The sequence below is a fragment of the Emys orbicularis genome, chromosome 11, assembly GCF_028017835.1.
Source record: "Emys orbicularis isolate rEmyOrb1 chromosome 11, rEmyOrb1.hap1, whole genome shotgun sequence".
Lineage (NCBI taxonomy): Eukaryota > Metazoa > Chordata > Testudines > Emydidae > Emys > Emys orbicularis.
In genome coordinates this window covers 6,448,679-6,468,928 of record NC_088693.1, presented here as the reverse complement: position 1 = coordinate 6,468,928, position 20,250 = coordinate 6,448,679, and the positions used below count along the sequence as shown (strand labels likewise).

The 20,250-nt window shown below is 40.4% G+C and overlaps 1 protein-coding gene across 1 annotated transcript in view; it reads left to right on the top strand.

Annotated features, from left to right (window-relative positions):
- The window catches only part of CNTNAP5 (contactin associated protein family member 5), a 433,878-nt gene that overhangs the window by 339,043 nt on the left and 74,585 nt on the right, over positions 1-20,250 (top strand). The window contains exon 14 of the mRNA XM_065413114.1: positions 14,938-15,094. Within this exon, the coding sequence (XP_065269186.1) occupies positions 14,938-15,094 (157 nt within the window). The remainder of the gene's footprint in view (positions 1-14,937; positions 15,095-20,250) is intronic.

Genomic DNA, 20,250 nt, shown 5'->3' with positions numbered 1-20,250 from the left:
CATCTTCACTTATATTCCTGGTTCTTCTGAATCTAATACATTTGGAGAGCTCCCGTCAGTGTCCCAGAAATGTATCTACTGTAGCTTTCCAATACGGACACCTTATTGGCTAGATTGTGAGCAGCCCTGTACAGGGACCCAACCAGCAAGAGGGGGCACCAAAACCTTCTCTCTGTGTCTTTCCAACCCTATCCATGTTTTGCTGTTGTGCAGGAGTTAGTCATAATTTCCAGGCTTTAGTTCCTGGTTCACCTAGATTGCTCCAAGATAGCAAGGACTCCTGCACTAGCCTTTCCAGATGGCTCAGGTAAGGCAGGAAGAGGACAGGGCTTGGTATGGGAGAGCACACAACTCACCTACCCCTTCAGAGTTATAGCAGCAGTTAGCCTAGCCTGTGCGCCTCTCTCTCTCTGGCAATCCTAGATGCATTGTGCAGGCCGGATCCATAAAGCCTTCCAAAGCTCTTGCTGGAGCTATGTGCCATCCCTCACTACCCCTGGCAGTTGGTCGGCAGTCATAACCTTGCCTTATGGAACGATCCTAATTTGTTATTAGCTAATCAGCCTCCAGGATAGTGGTGGTCAAAACCAGACCAAGTGGGGAGAGTGAGTTCCAGAGTTCAGGGCATTCTCTGCAAGGGCCCCTGAAATTTGGAATTCACTCTCCCACCCTTGTTGCAAAATGGTTCAAATCTGTTCATCTTCAGCGCGTGCTGCAAAGCTCCTTTATTTTCCCTGGCTTTTGGGTTGGGAGGTGTTAGCTGAGCCCTGAGATGGGGGCCTGGAGGATTGGGATATGTGCCTGGAGTGACCCTCCAACCCCTTCTTGGCTTCAGAGAGGTCGTTGCAATGCTAGCCTTGTGGTTGTATCAAAGGCATTTATAGTCCCAGATTGGCACTTTTAAATGTTTTGAATAAATCCAAATACGTAACTAAAATGGATTTTTAGATATGATTATATTTTGTGAAGTTTTATGAAGCAAAATAACAGATTTCCCTCAAACTGAAAGCTGATCTCTTGCACCAATTAATATATTTGGTGACATTCCATTGCCACATCTTGTTTCCCAAAGGGTCCTGCCCCAGGTCTAGGCATCATGCCAATAGTAAGTATGGGTCAGACCATCAATTTTTTGGCAGAACTTGTTTATTTCACTGGGGGATTTCTGCTTAAAATATATTAGCCCACTCTGACCCTGGTGAGATCTGTCATCTGCCTCACTTTCACACCAGATTGAAATGTATTTTGTATATGCAGTTTGCAGTGTTGTTGTAGCTGTGTCGGTCACCCACCTTGTCCCATTTATATATGTAATTTATGTACGGCCATTAATGTGCGTATTTATTCTTATTATACCAGTTCAGCAATACAGTACATTTATCCAGGATATCTTTGCCCCATTTGAAATCTAATCATTGCCATGAGAGTCGCTGGTTATTATAATCCATTTATAGAAATTAAAGTGTGGTTTTACTCTGAAAAGAGACTCTGTAGAAATGACATTGTCTCAATGATTTCCTGGGCAAATTTGCTCAGTAAATAGATGTTGTTTTCCAACTGCCAGCCCAGCAAAATCAACCTGGGAACTGAAAGTCAAGGTTTGTTCTTGCTGGCTCATAAACCAACATTAATAATAAAGACTGTGCATGCCACATTCCACCCTCAGTTACCCCTGTACAAAAGACATTGTCTTCGAGAATGCACTAGAATAGAGTTAATAGTTCTTCCTGCACTGCCCAAGCCAGAAGAAACTCCAGTTCCCTCTTCCAGTGCTCTGTTGGCTCTCCAGGGGTAGCAGGAAGAAAAGGGAGGAAAATCATACTTTTTTCATTAACTATCAGAAGATAGGACTGCAAATACACACAAGGATCTGATCTGTTGAGTAAAATAGTTCCATTTTTACCCAGTTGCTTGTCAGAGTAGGAGCAGAAAGAAGACCTATTGTTAGATCATGTAGTCTCTCCAAAGAGCTAGTGTAGAATTGGTTCTCACTGTATATTCTCCAGTGCCTTGCCCACTCCAGTATTAAACGTTCCAAACAATGGAGCAGCTAGACCACCTCAAGCTGTGATCTCAGAAACCAAAGCAAAACAGTGGGAGACCATCAAGGAATGTCCCCGGGTGCTATCTTTGCTAGAGGAGGGCTAATCACTAGTATACATTTCTTTCATTTCGGAATTAAAATCTAGTAAGGCTGCCATTTGCTTTCAAAATCCTATTATTCGAAGGTTTAAGCTGGATCATTACTTGGATAAAAGAACTCCAGGGAAAGCCCAGGTGCTGCAGGAAGTGTTGATGTTTAAGGAAGTGTCACTCTTCCCTCCAAAACAATGCACTAGAATTACTATGAGATATAAACAAAAAGATTCTAATCACTTGTGGTCATCCAAGATCCCATGGCAAGAATAGGAATGCGACTGTTCTTCTCCTTCTCAAATTATATCTTCTGTAGCTGTTGTTTATATATTACTTGAGCAATACAGAACATATATTAGTCAGACCTTGTACAGAACAAAACAGGCAGATAAAGGAGGGTAATGTAATTAATACAAATCACTAGGGTTTTATGGAAGATAGATCCTGTTAAACTAACTGGTTATATTTTTGGATGAGATGACAAATTGGGTTGATAAAGGCAATAATGTTGACATAATACACTTAGACTTCTTTAAGGCAATTGACTTGGTACGACACAATATTTTGATTAAAAAAACTAGAACAATATAAAATTAATATGGCACATATTGGATGAATAAAAACTGGCTAACTGATAGGTCTCAAAATGTAACTGTAAACAGGGAATCTTCATCAAGTAAGTCTGTTTCCAGGTGGGTCCTCCAGGGATCAGTTCTCAGCCTTACGCTATTTAACATCTTTATCAATGATCTGGACGAACACACAAAATCATCACTGATAAAATTTGCAGATGATGTAAAAATGGGGGGAATGGTAAATAATGAAGAGGATAGGTCACCGATACAGAGTGACCTAGATCACTTGGTAAACTGAGTGTAAGCAAACAATATGTGTTTGAATAGAACTAAATGTAAATGTATACATCCGGGAACAAAGAATGTTGGCCACACTTACAGAATGGAGGACTGTAGCCTAGGAAGTAATGACTCTGAGAAGAGATTTGGGGGTTGTGATGAATAATCAGCTGAGCAAGAGTTCCATTGTGACACAATGGCCAAAAGAGCCAACAAGATCCTGGAACACACAAACAGGGGAATCTCGAGCAGGAGCAGAGAGGTTATTTCAGCCCTGTATTTGGCACCGGTGTGACAGCTGCTATAACACTATGTCCAGTTCTGATGCCCACAATTCAAGAAGGATGTTGATAAATTGGAGAGGGTTCAGAGAGGAGCCCCAAGAATGATAAAAGGATTAGAAAAAGATCTATTTAATTTAACAAAGAGAAGGTTAAGGGGTAACCTGATCACAGTCTAAAAGTACCTACGTGGGGAACAAATAGTTGATAATGGGTTCTTCAGTCTAACAGAGAATGTTATAACCTGATCCAATGGCTGGAAATTGAAGTTAGATAAATTCAGACTGGAAATAAGGCATAATTTTTTTATCGGAGAGAGTAATTAACCATTGGAACCATTTAAATCAAGATGGGATGTTTTTTCTAAAAAATATGCTCTAAGAATTATTTTAAGGAAGTTTTATGGCCCAGATCATACCAGAGGTAGATTTCACTGGTCCCTTTTGGCCTTGGAATCTATGAATCTTTGAAACCTTGCCCTCAAGGTTTCAAACCTTCCAACATCTGTAACACACAAGGCAGGAGTTCTGTAAACAGCCTCCTTCACTCTACAACCATGGTTCATCCCCAAAACAGATCCATCCTATGCACTTGTTGAGGAAGGGAACCTGTGGAAAAATCCAATGTGATCTTGTAATTAAAGACCATATCATGACATATGCATACAAGGGGCAGATGGGCATTAGAAGTTAGAAAATTCCAGAATTAAGGTTACTGTGCAACTTTGGAATCCTAGAATATCAGGGTTGGAAGGGACCTTAGGAGGTCATCTAGTCCAACCCCCTGCTCAAAGCAGGACCAATCCCCAACTAAATCATCCCAGCCAGGGCTTTGTCAAGCCTGACAAACTGCATGAGTGCATGATTTTGCAACCTTAGTGTTCTTTTAACGTGTGTGTGTGTGTGTGTGTGTGTGATTTCTTCTTGTTGTTGTTTTTAAATATCAAACTGAAAACACAGAAATTCTATCATGTCATATCATATAGACACACACATAGTGGGTCATCATCAGGGATGGAACCCATTGATCCATCACACAGACCTCTGTCATTTGAGCTACTTGAGTAACTGATGGCAACAGTACGTTGAGACAAATAGAGACAAAGGAACATAATTGTCCAATTGCTGTGAAGGAGCACAATGAAAGATTTTGAAACAAGTGAGTGACCAAAAGACAATCATTTTTGGTCTAGTATGTTGGGGGGAAAATGAAAGAAACAAGCATTAAAGCATGTTTCATGTGAAAACAGCATAGTATAAAGGAAAACCAGCTGGATGGATTAGCTGCTTGTTTATTAGAATCAACACATTTTGATAAGGGGAGCCATGTTAGCGGTTATTTTTATTTGTTTGTTTCATATTAGTATGTTTTTACAAGAGAAGACTATCCGAGGCTTTACCAAATCAATCACTCAGTGAGGAAATGGGACCAGATTGATTCTCAGGTATTAGAGCTATATTGACTCACACTTACGTCAGAGAAGCGATGCCAGTTTACTCTAGCTGAGGAACTGACTATGGTAGTAGCAAGCAAGAAGCACAGACAGGGGTTAACTATTGTGGATTCTCAAATACAGGAAGGCACATAATGGCTAATATAGGAAAGACAAAAATCATATTCCTTTGTGTCATTAGTTGTTCCTCAAAATATCTGAGCTGTCATTTAAACCAACATAGAGTATGCTTAGTTAACACTGTAGTGCTGGTTGAATTTTTCATTGAAAAAAATGACCCTTTTTAAAAAACGCAAAAAAATTTTCACAACAAACTCTAAATGTTACAGAAAATTTGTTTTCTGTGACATTTTCCCAATTTTTGCTGTAATTTTTACTAAAATTGTTTTAATTTTTTTCATTTACCAAAAATATATAGTTTGCTTCCTGAAAGTGGGGGTTTTGATAAATGAAATATTTCAACAACTATTTTGATTTTAAAAAAAAAAGTTAGGTAGAGAACTAACATGGAAAATTTAGCAAAAAATTGGAAAATTGGTCCACACCAAACTTAGTGAAACTGAACAAACTTTGAAATTTCAAAACTATTTGCAAAGTTGTTTCATGCTTTTTGAGCAGCTCTGTAACACTGTTTTAACTAAGAACAGAATTTGGCCTCTGGACTCTAGGGCAATTCTACCACATATGTTTAAAAATCATAATCAAGGCAAATCCTAAAGATATGTGGCTTCCGCACAGATCAAGCACCACCTGAGTTGATCTTTAGCCAGGTCCTTAAGACAGTCTGGTTGGACATTCAGTCTATGTCCATCATTGGCAATCTTGTTAGGTCACTGAAACTTTTGCAATCATGTGATTACCAGCCATATAGCAGCATTCCTTGGCAAACACATTTTGTAATTTGTGTGACTTCCATCCTAATAATATGTAAATAGCAGGAAAGCCAAGAGCAAACCAGCGCTGATGGAGACAGTTGCTAGGTTCAGCTACAAATATTATCCTCATTGCTGATCTTGTGCTTCCACTTAATATGTATCAGCTGATGAAAATGACAATCAAAAACATCAATCTACCACTTTCAGCCTTCTTCAGCACCCAGGTTTCACTGAGCTACAACAGAGTTGGGATTACCATGGTCTTAGTGTCAATATCTGTCTGTTTCAGTGCTTCCCGTTCTATGTAACATTTGGGGTGTCAAGTGAGCCATTTGTAGATATGGATATTGTGTGTTAAAATGGTTAGTACAAATGTATGTTTTAGATGGTTCTCTCTGTATTCTAGCTCAGAATTGCCTTTGATTGCTTTCTCCAATTCTGAGATCATTTTTTTTCCAATTTGCAGTGTCTCTTTTCATATGTGGATCTTTCTATTTAAGTAAGAGAAAATAGCAGATTTAAGATATTCTTCCTGTTTGGGGTCATTGTGTTGTATGAAAAAATAAAACCATTATATTGAATTCAGTTAGTTGCCTCTTTACCATGGTTTGATTCTTTGTAAGAAAATGATGAACATGAAAATGCCTGAACAAAATTATTTCAGTGTAACATGGTCCCAATATTTCAACAGACAGCTAACAATACATTAACTGTCCATGTCTGTGGAAAAGACCTTTAATTGACTTGTTCCTATTGACTCAGAAATCCTAGAAGCCTGCCTGTGTTAGTGATGTATGATCACTGAAGTCCGAAAATAGGTTTGAACAGCGTAGGAGCTTAATGTGGGATCCAATGTATCTTATTACAGTTCCATCATTAGACTCTGCTTTAATAGCAACAAAAGGCTCCCTGGGAAATGATGCAAACAGATCTTGACAAATACTCTAAATCAAATATTGTTATAGGTATAGGGCTCCAGTTTAACTCGAGAAATGCAACCCTAAACGCTAATGGTAAGGTTCTGCTCTCAGCTCCAGTGCTCCACAGAGTCACCCTGGATTTATTTCCGTGTAATAATTTCATCCTAAAGCCTTATGAAACACCACTGTTTGAAATGTAGCCCTCTGAATGACTACATGCAGTAAGTGTATTTACAAGAGAAATGTTTGTATCATTTAAAATCATGGAAAGGCCTAAAAACTCAATGGGCCAGGAAAAAACATTCCGCTAGTACAACTCACGAAAGGCAATTGAGTGAGCAAACATCAGTTTGTGCACCCATTTGGTTTCTGTGCACTCACAAATTGGACAGGCAAATGTTAGGAACTCTCTCACTGAAAAGGCCTGAACATTCACCCCAAGCCCCATAAAAATTGGTTTTAAAAATATCTCACATGCATATGTGGCTACATATTGGTCCTTAGGCCAAGTATTGAGTAAACTGAGGAGAGCGGAGAACTACAGGGGTTTTAAGAGAACAAAAAACTTTCCCATAAACTGACTGTAGGGCATGGGACATTACATTCCATAAGTGCCCCCTACATGTGGATTTTGGGTAACAGTTAATTGACCTTCTTTCTATGCCTCCAACCTCCTGCCATTTATGTTTAGAGAGAACTACCATGAAGCACTTCTCCATTGCTGGAGTGCCCCTACTGGCCTCTTAGGATATGTCTACACTGTAATTAAAAATCCACCGCTGGCCTTAGCAGCTGACTCAGGCAGGGCTGGCTCCAGGCACCAGCGAAGGAAGCAGGTGCTTGGGGCGGCCACTGGAAAGGGGCGGCACGTCCTGGTCTTCGGCGGTAATTTGGCGATGGGTCCCTCAGTCCCTCTCTTCCTCTGAGTGAAGGACCCGCCGCTGAATTGCCGCCGAAGAATGAAGCGATTGAGCTCCCGCCGAAGTGCCGCCGATCGGCTTTTTTTTTCTTTTTCTATTTTTTTTTTTTCCGCCGCTTGGGGCGGCAAAAAAGCTGGAGTCAGCCCTGTACTCAGGCTCGCAAGGCTCAGGGGGAGGGTCCCAGGCTGAGCACAAACATCTACACCAAAGTGAAACAGCTCCTTAACCCAAGTCACTGGCACGGGCCAGCCATGGATGTCTAATTGCAGTGTAAACATACGTTTGGTGGCCTGCACCCTCCAGACTGCTAGACAATGGGATCTTTTCTATATAGGCTTGCGGTAAAATAGATTTGATATGGAGAACGCTGTAGACAACCCTTGAGTGATCTTCTTAAGCAGCACAGGCCAGGTGCTACCAGGTGCGGCGCACCTGCCGCAGGGTGGATGTGCAGTGTGAGTGAATCATGTTCAGTGCCTGGCAGGAAGAAACAGGCCTGAGCCCCACATTACTGAATTCCACTATTGTGCAAGTTTTTGTCTGTTACATTTGTGCATAGGTTGGGTGTGTCTGAACCCATAACAAGCGAGCATTTAGCTTATTATAAAACAGCCTCTAAAATCAATTCCTTTATTCAGTGCCACCCGTTGATTTAAATTCATTTTTGGCGTTCAAGTACACAATGCTTTGCCTTGTAAGAATGTTTGCTGGTGAGGGTAAAAATAGTAGCGTAAATCAGACAGCTGTTTGTTGAGGCTCCTGCACAGTAAAAACACACACTATTATTGTTACTGCCAGTGCTTCGCTGGGAATGCAATATCTTTGTCTTCTAGAGGATTTGTTTAACCACACAAAAAGGGGGCTTACGCAGCTTGTGAAAAAATATCTTGGAGGAAATTAAATCTCCAACTCTTCTATCTCTGTTTTGGGTTGTTGTACTTAACATTTATTGCCTCTCTCCAGTTGCTCTGTTTCCCCTTCAGAGCACTAGCATTGCCTATAACAAAAACCCTAATGGTCCATTATGAGTTAATTTTTCGTCTGTTATGACTAGAGGAAAAATGTATTGAATGAATGCATTTATTTGTACAATAGGCTTTTGTCCTCTATTTTGGACAAAATAAATAACTGAAGCATTGAATGACAATACGTTACAATGAGTGGTTGTTTATTCAGGGAAATTTAAAATGGTTTTCCAACTCAGTAAGGTCCTCATTGGCCTTTGGGACCAAAATCATCCCTGGGATAGCACCATTGACCTCAGAGGCTTTTACAGTAGAGAGGGATTTAGTTCATTTGGGGGAAGGTTTTGTTGTTATACAATGAATAGTGAAGAAGTGAAGACTATGTAACAAATGACAGTCTATTGCTATTGACATTCAAGAATGAAGCTTGACAGCTGCTGGCCAAATTCTGATCTCAGTTGCACTATTTACTCCAGATCTACACCACTGTAACTACATAAGCTCTGAATAAGGGTACTGTGGAATGGCATGAAACTGATGTAACCAAGATCAGAGAGACATCTCATTAGCATTACTAATTATTTGTATTCCTGGAGTGTCTAGGACCCTGATTCAGTAAATCGCTTAAATGGGGTTTAAGCAAGTGTTTAAGTACTTTGCTGAGATGATTACTCACATGTTTAAAATTAAGCACAAGCTAAAGCGTTCTGCTGAATCAGGGCCTAGATTTGAATGGGTCTAATTTTCTCTGGTATTGCAATTGATTTCCGTGGGACTACTCAGGAAGTAAGATGCTACTGACCTTGAGAAAGGGTGGCAGAATTGGGCATTATAAAGAGAAACCTAGAAAAGATATATTAGATCATATAGTCCATTCCCCTGCCAATGCAAGACTATTCCATACAGTAAATGCTTTAGTTAGTCTAGTTTTAAATTATTCAAGCTATGGTGCTGCTAACACTTTGAGAGTCTATATCATAATTTTGTTGGTTGGTTGGTTTAGTTCAATAAAATATATATAGTAGAACATGAAGAAAACATAATAAAAATATTCATTCTTACTATCCATGGATGGCTCTTTATCAGTATGTTATGCTTCAGTTTAATGACCCTGGCAAGCAAGCAATAAAACCCAGATTGATTTTGATTAATGCACACTATTATTTGCTGTTAGCTCAGAGGTTTTAGTTCAGGGGTAGACAACCTATGGCACGTGTGCCGAAGGCGGCACGCGAGCTGATTTTCAGTGGCACTCACATTGCCCAGGTCCTGGCCACCAGTCCGGGGGGCTCTGCATTTTAATTTAATTTTAAATGAAGCTTCTTAAACATTTTAAAAACCTTATTTAATTTACATACAACAATAGTTTAGTTATATATCATAGACTTATAGAAAGAGGCCTTCTAAAAACGTTAAAATGTCTTACTGGCACACAAAACCTTAAATTCGAGTGAATAAATGAAGACTCAGCACACCACTTATGAAAGGTTGCCGACCCCTGTTTTAGTTTATTTAAATATATTTTTTTCCAGACTGAGCAATTTTTTTTTTAATTAGATGAAGTATTTCTATATAATGTCTGTTTCAGTTGCCAGTCAAATTATCCTTTTATTCGGCAAGCATTCTTATTCCAAAGTTTATCAAGTAATTGCCCAGTACAGTGATCGTGGACCTGTTTCACCTATCATAACGATCACTTTTGTAACATAGTTTAGTTATTCTCTAGATTCTTGCTGAAAAGCAACAACAACAAAAATCCAAGATACAAAATGAAGCATGTTGATAATAATATATGGTAAGACCTAAATTGTGTAAACACATTTTAGTAGGATGCATCCATAAACGATCTTGCACTTTCTTTTCTATAATGAGCACCAGTGGGCATTGGTCAAAGTCCACGGTTCTAATTGCTGGTGTCATGAGAACAGTGTTGTTTTGTTAGTTTTATATTTTTCTCCAAGTATTTACATTACACTATTCTAAGGTTAAAGAGAAAAGAAGTAGGAGTTCAACTGTGCTGAGTTCATCTTAAACTCAACTTAACTAGGCCCTAACTCTCATTATTAACCTTGATCATATTTCACATTCTTGAGTTTCCTGCCTTGCATAATTAGGAACAGTCCTTGCTAATATTTTCAGTGAAAGAGATGAATAGACTGATATTGTTCCATATTATTATTGCAGTTTTGTTTATTTTTCCCAAGCTTCTAAGATCAAAAGGCTTGGAGCAAAATTTAGCAAAATTGATGTATCTCCTTTTTGGTAACAGATTAAATGTCTTGATTTAGGGATTACGAAGTTGATAAATTGACTGTCCGGGAAGACAAAGTTAATCTTAGGAAATTATTAATCCATTGATTTCAGGATGTCTGTAATATGGTTACTGCCTCTGTTGATTAATGCCTAATATTTGATGTACTGTATAACGTATTATAAGAACATAGGAAAGGCCGTACTGGGTCAGACCAAAGGTCCATCTAGCCCAGTATCTGTCTACCGACAGTGGCCAATGCCAGGTGCCCCAGAGGGAGTGAACCTAACAGGCAATGATCAAGTGATCTCTCTCCTGCCATCCATCTCCATCCTCTGACGAACAGAGGCTAGGGACACCATTCTTACCCATCCTGGCTAATAGCCATTTATGGACTTAGCCACCATGAATTTATCCAGTCCCCTTTTAAACATTGTTATAGTCCTAGCCTTCACAACCTCCTCAGGTAAGGAGTTCCACAAGTTGACTGTGCGCTGCGTGAAGAAGAACTTCCTTTTATTTGTTTTAAACCTGCTGCCTATTAATTTCATTTGGTGACCCCTAGTTCTTGTATTATGGGAATAAGTAAATAACTTTTCCTTATCCACTTTCTCAACATCACTCATGATTTTATATACCTCTATCATGTCCCCCCTTAGTCTTCTCTTTTCCAAACTGAAGAGTCCTAGGCTCTTTAATCTTTCCTCATATGGGACCCTCTCTAAACCCTTAATCATTTTAGTTGCTCTTTTCTGAACCTTTTCTAGTGCTAGAATATCTTTTTTGAGGTGAGGAGACCACATCTGTACACAGTATTCGAGATGTGGGCGTACCATGGATTTATATAAGGGCAATAATATATTCTCAGTCTTATTCTCTATCCCCTTTTTAATGATTCCTAACATCCTGTTTGCTTTTTTGACCGCCTCTGCACACTGCGTGGACATCTTTAGAGAACTATCCACGATGACGCCAAGATCTTTTTCCTGACTCGTTATAGCTAAATTAGCCCCCATCATGTTGTATGTATAGTTGGGGTTATTTTTTCCAATGTGCATTACTTTACATTTATCCACATTAAATTTCATTTGCCATTTTGCTGCCCAATCACTTAGTTTTGTGAGATCTTTTTGAAGTTCTTCACAATCTGCTTTGGTCTTAACTATCTTGAGTAGTTTAGTATCATCTGCAAACTTTGCCACCTCACTGCTTACCCCTTTCTCCAGATCATTTATGAATAAATTGAATAGGATTGGTCCTAGGACTGACCCTTGGGGAACACCACTAGTTACCCCTCTCCATTCTGAGAATTTACCATTAATTCCTACCCTTTGTTCCCTGTCCTTTAACCAGTTCTCAATCCATGAAAGGACCTTCCCTTTTATCCCATGACAGCTTAATTTACGTAAGAGCCTTTGGTGAGGGACCTTGTCAAAAGCTTTCTGGAAATCTAAGTACACTATGTCCACCGGATCCCCCTTGTCCACATGTTTGTTGACCCCTTCAAAGAACTCTAATAGATTAGTAAGACACGATTTCCCTTTACAGAAACCATGTTGACTATTGCTCAAGAGTTTATGTTTTTCTATGTGTCTGACAATTTTGTTCTTTACTATTGTTTCAACTAATTTGCCCGGTACCGACGTTAGACTTACCGGTCTGTAATTGCCGGGATCACCCCTAGAGCCCTTTTTAAATATTGGCGTTACATTAGCTAACTTCCAGTCATTGGGTACCGAAGCCAATTTAAAGGACAGGTTACAAACCTTAGTTAATAGTTCCGCAACTTCACATTTGAGTTCTTTCAGAACTCTTGGGTGAATGCCATCTGGTCCCGGTGACTTGTTAATGTTGAGTTTATCAATTAATTCCAAAACCTCCTCTAGTGATACTTCAATCTGTGACAGTTCCTCAGATTTGTCACCTACAAAAGCCAGCTCAGGTTTGGGAATCTCCCTAACATCCTCAGCCGTGAAGACTGAAGCAAAGAATCCATTTAGTTTCTCCGCAATGACTTTATCATCTTTAAGCGCTCCTTTTGTGTATTCATCGTCAAGGGGCCCCACTGGTTGTTTAGCAGGCTTCCTGCTTCTGATGTACTTAAAAAACATTTTGTTATTACCTTTGGAGTTTTTGGCTAGCCGTTCTTCAAACTCCTCTTTGGCTTTTCTTATTACACTCTTGCACTTAAGTTGGCAGCGTTTGTGCTCCTTTCTATTTGCCTCACTAGGATTTGACTACCACTTTTTAAAGGAAGTCTTTTTATCTCTCACTGCTTCTTTTACATGGTTGTTAAGCCACGGTGGCTCTTTTTTAGTTCTTTTACTGTTTTTCTTAATTTGGGGTATACATTGAAGTTGAGCCTCTATTATGGTGTCTTTAAAAAGGGCCCACGCAACTTGCAGGGATTTCACTTTAGTCACTGTACCTTTTAACTTTTGTCTAACTAACCCCCTCATTTTTGTATAGTTCCCCCTTTTGAAATTAAAGGCCACAGTGTTGGGCAGTTGAGGTGTTCTTCCCACCACAGGGATGTTGAATGCTATTGTATTATGGTCACTATTTCCAAGCGGTCCCGCTATAGTTACCTCTTGGACCAGCTCCTGCGCTCCACTCAGGATTAAATCTAGAGTCGCCTCTCCCCTTGTGGGTTCCCGTACCAGCTGCTCCATGAAGCAGTCATTTAAAGTATTGAGAAATTTTATCTCTGCATTTCGTCCTGAAGTGAAATGTTCCCAGTCAATATGGGGATAATTGAAATCCCCCACTATTATTGGGTTCTTAATTTTGATAGCCTCTCTAATTTCCCTTAGCATTTCATCATCACTATTACTGTCCTGGTCAGGTGGTCGATAATAGATCCCTAATGTTATATTTTTACTAGAGCATGAAATTTCTATCCATAGAGACTCTATGGAACCTGTGGATTCGCTTAAGATTTTTACTTCATTTGAATCTACACTTTCTTTAACATATAGTGCCACTCCTCCCCCTGCACGGCCTGTTCTGTCCTTCCGATATATTTTGTACCCCGGAATGATTGTGTCCCATTGATTGCTCTCAGTCCACCAGGTTTCTGTGATGCCTATTATATCTATATCCTCCTTTATGCATTTAAAATGTAAATAATCTTGGTTATATTTAGAGCATACAGAGTTTAGAGCTCCCATGGGTAAAAGACAATCACATAGGGTGAAATTCACTTCAGCATGGAAGATCTTTTGCAGTGTTCCATGGGGCCTTGTATGGTGAATTTCTCCCCCAGAGCATATATAATAAAAAGTCTGGTCCTGCTCCCATTTTACAGTCAATGGGAATTTTGCTGTTACCATGAATGTCAGTTGAGTCCAATTCTTGGAGACTTGCAAACCAGGAGGCCCCTTGAGTAACAGTAATGATATTATTTATGATTCATAGAGAAAAATGGCAGCCTAAAAAGAGGATTTGCCATATACTGGATAAGATAATTGATATTGATGGTAGTGAATACCTAGTGCTTCAATACAGTTTTATAATCCTGTATAGGGTGGGGAAATCATTTCCTGTCTCCTCCAGTGAATAGAGCAAACTCTGATGCCATGAACTATATTACCCTATCACAGTGGTGGATCCAAAAGCAAGAGAAGCACTTGTAGGGGTTATTTGCAACTGGAACATCCCCAACTTCTGAGATATAATTGGAAGGAGAACACAAGCTAGCTAGCTAGGTAGCCCCTCTGTCTTTCTCTCCAAGCTATAAGCATGATCTTAAAATGTCCATTTCCTCTCTCTCTGCTCAGTACCCACTAGAACAGACTGAAAAGGAACACAGGAAACTAAAAGGCACAGGTGTAGCCCATATGATTATTGCTATCTTACCAAGTGCTCCACAGGATGAAATAGAGTCACACCTACTTGTCTAGCAGTTGGCTCTTGTGATTTTTGCATCTATGGGTATGTCCACACAATAAAAGTTGTGCATGGTTTAGCCTACTCGAGCTAGTTTAAACCAGTTAGTGTGGGTAACGATAACAGAGAAGACAGTGTGTGGATAGTACAAGTTTGGCATGAACCCTGAGTACATCCTTGGGTTGCTAGCTTGTGCTATGCTGTCTTCACTGCTGTTGTTTCCTACACTAGCCAGATTTAAGCTAGTTCCAATAAGATAGTCGTTGCACAGTTTTTGCTATGTAGACACACTCTTAGTGTACTGTATATGGTGCTCAGCTTCACTTTAACACATTTACTTCCAGTGCAATGTGCTCATCACAGGTCTGTCATCTTTTCCCCTCCTCTCACCCAGATGGAATGCCGTATGTTTGGTGGGTTGGCCGTGCCAATGAAAAGCATCCTTACTGGGGAGGATCTCTTCCTGGGGTTCAGCAATGTGCCTGTGGACTGGAAGAAAGTTGTCTGGATATGAGATATTTCTGCAACTGTGATGCCGATAAAGAAGAATGGTAATTATGCTAAGAAATGTGATATATCGTATGTGTGGAGAGATGCGGGTGGGATAGTAAGGGATGATGGGGGAGCTGAATCCAGTGCTAATTTATACCAGGTATAACCTGATTTGTTTCAGTGCAAGTAAATGGGGAGTGAGTCAGCACAGAATTTGTTCTTATTTAAAGCACAGTTTTTGATTCAAACAAAGACAAGCCTTCTACCGGACACAGTCTTCCAGTGTGAATAGCATGTTGGGCAAAATTCTGCCTTCAGTTACACCTGGGAAGCTGTGTTGCAGTCTGTGGGCTAAATCATGATGTTTTTACTTGGTCAAAATTTCCATTGACTTCAGTTAGAGGATTGCCTGAATAAAGACGTCAGGAGTTTAGACTCAGTGCCACTGAGGGGAGAGTTTGGGCCTCAGACAATAAATTTTAGGTGAAGGTAGGAGCAGAGGAAGTATATCCTACCAGAAGGGTTTATAAGCCAATAATTAAAATTTCTATATGTGCCTGGATCTTCTATGTCTGCCTGATCCAAAGCTGAATGAAGATGGTGGAAAGACTCCCTTTGATTTCAGTGCACTTTGGATTAGGTCTTATAGGAGGGCATATACCTATAAGTGTATATTCAAAACCCTATGTAAACTTGAGTCTTTGATTTACTGAATGTCTGTCCTCTGAATGTTCCCTGATGCTGGAAAAAAATGTGAATGTAAACTCTTCCTTTTACTCTCTGTTTACTTTAAAGACTCTTAGCTGCTGACAGAGAGTCAGTCTGGGTATTTTCAAATTAATTTCCTATTTGTTCTATAGAGGATTAGAAATGACAGACATGGTTGTTGAAAGTACAAGGACGTTTATCTGAAACACAATAAAAAATGTACATGAAACCAAAAAAGAGGGATAATCCACAGATGTGAGTTGTTCTGCTTTATTTTTAGAAAAATATTTATCACACTTAATAGATCATCAACAAAAGTTGGAGAGAAAATACACACCATATATCATAACATGTCATTATATTTTAAATAGTATCTAAATTTCCTCTAGGAAACCCTCATTTTGGAGAAATAAAGGGACACAATAAAACAATGCATGGAGCTAGCAATATAAAGATACACACCCAGCTATTCAAACGTAACCAGTTGTTTCGAGTACCTCACTTTTTGGGTGCCCAACTTGCAGCACTTAAAAGGGGCCTGATTTTCAGAAAGAGTGGTACACCCACGCTTTGAAAATCTGGACCCCTAGATGTCTCAGATTGAGCACCACAAAGTCCTTAGTCAGTTTTGAAAATCTCGGTCCTAGTAAGTTTTCAGTTAGAGGTCATTAGTAAAATAAAATGAATATCCTGTCTTCTCGTTCCAAATATTAGTGTCACAAAAATGTACACTATAACATAAGGCTATAATTATTAATATAACAGAGTTAATAACAAGACTAAGCTGAACGAAGGAGGGATGATGGTATAAAAAGTCACTTGCTAGGTGAACTCAACAGCCGCAAACAGAGGAGTATCAGAGGGAGTAGCTGCTGACTTTGTGCTTGGAGGTAGTGAGACTTAGTGAGGGATGAGTCTAGTCTGTCTGTGGGTTGTTTGGTTGAGTGTTTGTTTTTTTCCTGTTTGTTCTCTGTGTACAGATTACATAGCTTGGCTATGGGCCACAGTAAGCAGGGTGCTTTGCTAAAGGTCACCCGGCTCTAGTCCTTGGGGCTTTGATTAACCCAGATGTTTGAAGTCTCTGAGTGGTCAATCGCTCCCTAGTGGTGAGGGGCAGAAGGGAGCTGAGCTGAACAGGGAAGACTTGGTAGAAAAAGTCATTTGCTAGGCAAACTCAAGAGCCGCAAACAGGGGAGCTGAGAGAGGGCGTGCGAGAGGCTTTCCTTACGGGCACAGCACTACATGTGATATCAAAATGGCCAGCGATGGAACAATGTTTCTTGACCTGCAGCAGATGTACCATGTTCTCTTGGCCTGGTGATGGATGGGATTCTATATTCATGATGTGCAAGTTGGTGGCTGTGCTGAAGGAAAAAAATCTTGGATTTGAGGGGCAAGTTTGAGATGCTATTGAGAATTGGAGAAGCTGAAGAGTTCCTAGAGAGCCAGACTCAGAAAACACCAGTATCCCAGGGTCAAAGAAGAATGGAGCTGGCCACCAAGGAATCAGAGAGAGAGAGAGAGAGAGAGGAGTCCTGGCAGTTCATAACCATTATAGGCTATGGTGATATTCTACATGGCTGGAGACAGATAAGCTGTGGCAGACTGTGGCCACCGGAGAGAAGAGGACAGGGAGGAGTTCCATAGTTAGTAGTTTCAAGTTGGTACCAGTTCCTCAACATGGAAACTTTGAAAGATACCTCTCTAGATCCAGCAGGTCCAAGGAAACAGAGATGTGTACAGGACACACCCGTGGATGGCAGCTCAGCCCAACCTGTAAGAAAATCAAGCATGCCCACAAAGAGTTCTCTAACTATACAAGGAAGACAGACAATCCTTATGGGAGATTCAATACTCGGAAGAACTGAAAGAACATTCTGCAAGGGAGAGGTGGACAACAGGGCAGTGTGCTGCCTTCCTGGAGCCAAGACACAAGATTTCACTCTAAGATTGGATAGGCTTCTGAAGTCAATGGGCAAGGATCCATTGGTTCATATTAGCACTAATGATTCTGTATCATAGGATATCTCACAGATACTAAATGATGTCAGGGCACTCAAAAGCATGCTGAAGAAAAAGAATATGCAAGCAATCTTCTCTGAGATCCTTCCTGCCCCACAAGTAAAGGAAGACAGAAGGCAGAATATTGTGGAAGTGAACAACTGGCTAGGTAAGTGGTGCAGGGTGGAAAGTTTTAGTTTTGTGGAACATTTGTCCACCGCCTATGGGGAGAGAGGGCAGTATAGTTTGGATTGGTCCTACTTCTACTGAAGTAGAGGCTATCTCCTCAGGGACAGGCTGGCTAGAGCAGGGTGGCTAACCTGAGCCTGAGAAGGAGCCAGAATTTACCAATGTACATTGCCAAAGAACCACAGTAATACATCAGCAGCCCCACATCAGCTCCCCCCCAACACACACCGCTCCCAGCACTTCCCACCCACCGGCAGCCCTGCCAATCAGCGCCTCCCCCTCCCTCCCCGCACCTCCCGATCAGCTCTTTTGTGGCATGCAGGAAACTCTGGGAGGGAGGGGGAAGGAGCAAGGGCACTGCAGGCTCAGAGGAGGGGGCGGGAAGGGGTGGAGTAAGGGCAGGGCCTGTGGCAGAGCCAGGGGTTGAGCAGCGAGCAGCCCCCGGCACATTGGAAAGTTGGTGCCTGTAGCTCCAGCCCTGGAGTCTGTGCCTATACAAGGAGCCGTATATTAACTTCTGAAGAGCTGCATGTGGCTCCCGAGCCACTGTTTGGCCACCCCTGGGCTAGAGTAATTAGGAGGGGGTTAAACTAATAACAAAAAGGGAGGATAAAAAAAAAGGGAAGATATGAGCACTGGGTTAGCACAAAATCGAGATGTTGAGAACAAAATTATTCAAGGAACCAAAGGACATGAAGAGAAGAAATTATTGAATTGCCTATATACCAATGCTAGGAGCATGGGTAACAAACAAAAGGAACTGGAATTGCTCATTTATGAGCATAAATTCAATCTAGTTGGTATTAGTGAAACCCGGTGGGATGATTTGCACTACTGAAATATTAAAATCAATGGTTATCACCTATTTAGGAAGGATTGAGCGGGCAAAAGGGGAGGAGCAGTGGCACTCTATATCAAAAATGGCATTACCTGTTTCCATGTCACTGATAACTCACAAGAAATGATCTTGAATGTTTATGGATCAATGTCCTAACAGATAAACCACAAAATGGGGTATTAGTTGGTGTCTGCTACAGACCACCAAATTACATTATGGAATAGTGGCCGAGGAGCTCGCTGTACCATTAAGGTTGGTTTTCAATAAGTCTTGGAGCACTGGGGAAGTTCTGGGACACTGGAAGAAAGTTAATGTACCAATTCTTAAAAAGAGTAAATGGGATGACTGGGGTAATTATAGGTCTGTCAGCCTGACATTGATCCCAGGCAAGATAATGTTATGGCTGCTGTATGACTCAATTAATAAAGAATTAAAAGGAGGGTAGTGTAATTAATGCAAATCAACATGGGTTTATGGAAAATTGATATCTTTTATTGATGAGATTACAAATTTGGTTGATAAAGGTAATAGTGTTGATGTCATTTACTTAGATTTCTGTCAGGCATTTGACTTGGTCCTGCATGCATGATATTTTGATTTAAAATCTAGAATGATATAAAATTAACATGGCACACAATAAATGGATTAAAAACTGGCTAACTGATAGTTCTCAAAATATAATTGTCAATGGAGAATTGTCATCCAGTGGGTCTTTTCCCAAAAGGATCCCACAGGGATCAGTTCTTAGCCTTACACTGTTTAATATTTTTATAAATGATTTGGAAGAAACCATAAAATCACCATGACCACTGATAAAGTTTTCAGTTGAAACAAAAATTAGAGGAGTGGCAAAGAAGGAAGAGGACAGGTCACTGATTCAGAGTGATGTGGATCACTTGGTAAACTGGGCACAAGCAAAAAATATGTGTTTTGATATGGCTAACTGAATACATCAAGGAAAAGGAATGTAGGCCATACTTATAGAAGGGGAGAAATCTATCCTGGGAAGCAGCGATCTGAAAAAGATTTGAGGTGGTGGAGAATCAGCTGAACACGAGCTCCCAGTGTGATGCTGTGGCCAAAAGAGCTAATGTGATCCTGGTATGCAAAAACAGGAGACTCTTGAGTAGGAGTAGAGAGATTATTTTATCTCTGCATTTGTCACTGGTGTGACCTCTGCTGGAATACTGTGTCCAGTTCTGGTGCCCACAGTCCAAGAAGGATGTTGATAAATGGGAGAGGGTTCAGAGAAGAGCTCTGAGAATTAAAGGATTAGAAACCTGCTTTATAGCAATAGACTCAAAAAGCTAAAGTCTATTTAGCTTAACAAAGAGAAGGTTAAGGGGTGACTTGATTACGGTCTATAAATATTTACATGGGGAACAAATATTTTATAACGGGCTCTTCGGTCTATCAGGGAAATGTATGATCCAATGGCTGGAAGCTGAAGCTAGACTTGAAATGAGGTGTAAAATTTTG